This window comes from Sorex araneus, chromosome 3 (assembly GCF_027595985.1).
Source record: "Sorex araneus isolate mSorAra2 chromosome 3, mSorAra2.pri, whole genome shotgun sequence".
Classification (NCBI taxonomy): Eukaryota; Metazoa; Chordata; class Mammalia; order Eulipotyphla; family Soricidae; genus Sorex; species Sorex araneus.
In genome coordinates, this window is record NC_073304.1 from 139,986,375 (window position 1) to 139,991,127 (window position 4,753).

General features: G+C 42.3%; 1 protein-coding gene across 1 annotated transcript; it reads left to right on the forward strand.

The window, feature by feature from the left end:
* Positions 1–496: 496 nt before the first annotated feature.
* SCP2D1 (SCP2 sterol binding domain containing 1) lies at positions 497–2,004 on the forward strand. The gene is given in 3 exon segments (XM_012934040.2): positions 497–790; positions 1,829–1,925; positions 1,928–2,004. Coding segments are annotated over 3 exon segments (468 nt in total).
* The last annotated feature ends 2,749 nt before the right edge of the window (positions 2,005–4,753 follow it).

Here is a 4,753-nt window from a genome sequence, read left to right on the forward strand (position 1 = left end):
ATTACTCTAAAAGTTTCCCTCCTTTTACTAGCAGCATCCAGATAAGCCAAATCTCACACCTTAATATTTACTCAGTTTTGAAGGCATAAAAATAACTTTTCTCTCAAGGTTGCTTCCAGAAGGTGCCTGCACTGGAAAGACAAAACGCAACAAAACTTGTATCAGCAAAGAGCAATCTGGGACCAATTTCCATTATTCCCAACATAGGGTCCAGCTAGAGAATACTTACATAATTTTTTTTTTGCTTTTGAAACCAAAAGCCCTGATTGGTTTGGGATGGTGATGGGGTAGATCTGCATCATAATTCCTTTTTTAAATCCCCACCCCCTGTCATATTTTAGCATTTGCTTGGCCAATAAGACTGGAGCAGAGGTATATGCCAGCCTCATTTTCTGCTTGGGTCTTAGCTTTGATGTCACAATTTGACTTACAGATAGCACTGTGACCACTCTTTCTCAGAAACAGATGGAAAGGTCAAGCAGACCAGCACAGTAAGATGAGGAAGAGAACTGACCATCAACTCAAGATCAAAGCAGGGGACAGACTTCTAGATGGTCAATTCAAGGAGTTGGGGTGAGCCCATGAATCTACCATGCCACATCCCTTAGAGCTGTTAGAATTCTGAAGTTTCTGGGTCTTTGAGAATATTAGCATTAAAGAGGTTGGGGCCCAACTGGCAAAAAAAGTAAATGTCATTTTTCAAATGGATATCATCAAAGGTGGGAAGATTATGTTGCAGTGGACCATTGATTTGAAAAATGGGTCTGAGGCCATCTTGCCGCACTCAGCAGTGAAGAATCCTGGCTGGCAGGCACCGCTAACCAGAAAATGTTCTGGAACCCAGACTGGGCTGACAACACTGGGGTGCCCCAGACAGAGAAGGTGCAGAGTCCCCATCTTCTCCAGAAGTGAACTTCTATAACACGACTCCAATATGTGGGGATCGACCTATTTCTCCAGTGGCCGCGTGTCCTTCCTGATATACAAAAAACCACTCAGGAACGGCTCCTCCACCCCTGAGCGGCCATGACCCCAGAGGCACACAAACCAATCTTGGAACGCAGCGGCTGCTGGCAGATAAACACCTGGACTGTGAACTAAGCTATGGCCCCGTATAGCCCCGGAAGGGGAAGGGTTTTTGTCCCTCGGCCTTTTTCCCTTTGTGCCAGCATGGCTACTGCCACCTTTCAGAGCCAATTGGACAGAGAGGTAGGAGCTTGCAGTGATGGGGCACGGGAAATCTCGCTATGGGAGGGGGGCAGAACCGGCCCTGCTCCTCGCCCAGAAACCCTGAGCACTGCCCATGAACAACTCCTCAGCTCCTAACAGTCATGATCCCAGAGGCACACAAAACAATCTTAGAACTCAGTGGCTGCTGTCAGAAATACATTAATATTTAGTAATATTAATTACTGAAATACCAGAATTCCAAAACCGCGCAGCTGCTTTTGAGGCTGTGCAACATCATGTGCTCTTCATTATCAGCAATAGAAAACAAATGATCTAATGATGCCTTTTCGGCAGGTCTGATTGTTGGGGGGAAATTTTCAAATAATAATAGTAGATTTTCTGTCAGAAATTGAATGTAATCAAAGTAAAGAGAGAGTAAAGTGAAAATCATCTGCCACACAGGCAGGGTGGGAAGTGGGAGGGGGTATATTGGGGTTCTTGGTGGTGGAACGTGCACTGGTGAAGGGATAGGTGTTTGATCATTGTATGACTGAGACTTAATCCGGATAGCTTTGTAACTGTTCTCACGGTGATTCAATGAAAAAAAAAAAAAAAAAGAAAAAAATGGGTCTGGGAACATGTATCCAGGATCTGCCAGACTTCCTGACTTCCTGCAGATAATCTCTTCATAATTTCAGAGTCTGTGTTAAAGGAGTTCATTTTGAAAAAAGGGACCCCCCAGAAAGCATTACTTGCTGCAAGTTCAAAGTGAGTGGCAAGGTTCTGCTTGGCCAGAAATTGGAAAGGGTTTTTAAAGACTGGGATAAATTTTAAGCATAAAAAGATGCCAAGGAAGTAATCAAAACTTCTCTCCAATTACAGTGTTGAGTAGGAACCATGTGTAAACTGAAGATAAAGCAAAAACTATCCAATAATTTTTTACTCAAATTCTTCCTATTCCAGTTTGATTAATTTTTCTGCTGATATATAGAGGGTTCTATAGCAGTAAAGAATGATGGAAGATATCCCCTCAATTTTTTGCCCTTATCTTAGATTCAGTTTTGTGTACTATGTGAGCATGAAAACCACATGTAGAGAAAAGATGCTGACTGCTGAATTTAGATACTCTAATGATTGGAATCCTGAAAAAATTACTCTTTATTTGGTGTTTTGGGAAAAGAAGTGAAAAATCATTATTGCACAAGTTTGTACTCTAGCCGATACTTTGGTTATTCACCAAGAATTTAATATGACTTGCAGAATTCTAACAATACCTTCAAAAGCTGTGTGGGTGGAACAGGGGCTTTGGTTGATTAGCATGATTTCTGATTTGCTTGCTTGATGTTGAAAGGCCTTAATGATGTTCTCACTACTTGTCCTTTGTTTTCTCTTTTTTCCCCCTTTTTTTTGTTCATTCCAGCAGTGCTTAGGCTTTACTCCTGTCAATCTGTGCTCAAGGCAAGTGCCCATCCTGTTGTACTATTTCTCTGGCCTCTAGGCTACTCGTTCTTAAACTGCATGCAACAGATATCAATTTGGTGAAAGCACAAGTTATTGGGCTCCAGTCAGGGTTTTAACTCTATAGGTCTGAACTGGTGGAATGAGCATTTCTAATAAGTTCCTAGGGATTCTGAGGAGTCCACCTTTGGAGAACCTTGTTCTAGTTCATGTAATACTTCTTTTTTTTCTTTGCTTTTTGGGTCACACCTGGCGATGCACGTTACTCCTGGCTCTGCACTCAGGAATTACTCCTGGAAGTGCTCAGGGGACCATATAGGATGCTGGGAATTGAACCTGGGTTGGCCACCGAAGGCAAATGCCCCACCCATTGTGCTATCGCTCCAGCCCCCTAGTTCATGTAATACTTCTTGATAATGATCTGAACTTTTTTTTTCTAGGTCAATCAGAATTACCCTTTAAAAACAATCTTTCAGAGACTGTTTACATAGCCCTATTGTGGACTATTTCTGAAATGCCAGGAGCTTTTTCAGTAAACACTTTTCAAAATTTAAAGCTCATCCTGGGAAGTTTTCTTCCTGGGAAACCGTCCATACTGGCAGAAGAGAAATGAAGTCGACTAAATCCAGATGTGACCTCCTTTTGGGTGAGTGTGGGCGCCATTAGTATCTGTGTATCTGTGTGATCAGTGTATACCTTTACTTTGTCATTACATATGCACTGGGTGAACACTCTGAAACTAAGAAAAATTTCATGGATGTGGCATTGCTCAAACATATGTCTAACAAACTATCCAGCTATTGAATTCTGTAGACATTTTCCCAGGAAGAATGAGAGTATATGTATAAGCACAAAACTTTGCCCATTGAAGTTCAGGCAATTCTATTTGTGATTGTCCCAAATTATAAATAAGCAAAATTCCCACCAATAGGTGAATGGACAAATTGTATTATGTTGTACCCTAGGATACTACTCAGAAATAAAAGGAATGAATTATTGATGTTCATGTTATAATATGGACTAGAGCAATAGCACAGTGGGTAGGGCGTTTGCCTTGCATGCGGCTGACCTGGATTCCATTCCTCTGTCCCTCTTGGAGAGCCCGACAAACTACCGAGAGTATCCCGCCCACACAGCAGAGCCTGGCGAGCTCCCCCTCGCATATTCAATATGCCAAAAATAGTAACAACAACTCTCACAATGGAGACCTTACTGGTGCCCGCTTGAGCAAATTGATGCACAATGGGACGACAGTGCTACAGTGCATGTTATAATAAAAATGAGTGACTAATTCCTTGTGTAGGAAACCAGAGAAAATCATGTACATATCATATAATCTGTTTATGTAGAATTCTATTTATTCTATCATACTACAAAATTGCAAACTGTAGATAGAGAAAATAGATTAGTAGTTACCAAGAGAGGGATGGATGGGAAGGGAATAATACAAACAGTCACAAGGAAAATTGGGGTGTAGTGGACTCTCTTGATTGTGGTCTTGGTTTTCATATGTGTGTATAGCTGTACATTTCATATTGACCTGCAGTATAACCCCTAGGAAGCCACTTTTGAAACCCGCTGCCTTCCATTTAGGACAAGGATTACTCTAAAGCTGTAGGAAACTTTACCCTTTTCTCAGTATATGTGTTGATTTTTTTCATCCCCTTCCTAGTTTGATGGCTTTGCAGAGGTTTCCCTGAGTTCCCTGTCAGAAAAGGGGCAGCATGAGGGCACTGTGTTAACATCAGCATGTCCTCTCAGTGAGAAACAGAAGCCATTTGTCCTAAAAACGCCCATGTCTGTAGTGAGGCATTGCTGAGGGTTTGTAGTAGGGGCCCTTCTGTAGGTGGTACAGGTAGTGCTCTTGCCAATGTTAAACTGCAGGGTGGTGATAGACATTCTTTGCTGCACACTGACTGTTGTGAAGGTTTACCATGCCTGTCCCAGGTGCCTCTGACCAAGTCGAACTTGTGTTAGGCTGGTCTGGGCAGGTACTTGGGATGTATTTTCAGGAAATGACTTGGTCATTTCCCAAGTCATTTCCTCCTAAGTAATTTTCTCCCTGAGGGTCCTGATCATTCCCTGAGTGGCTTGTGACCTCTGGGATTGACCTGGAAATGGGATT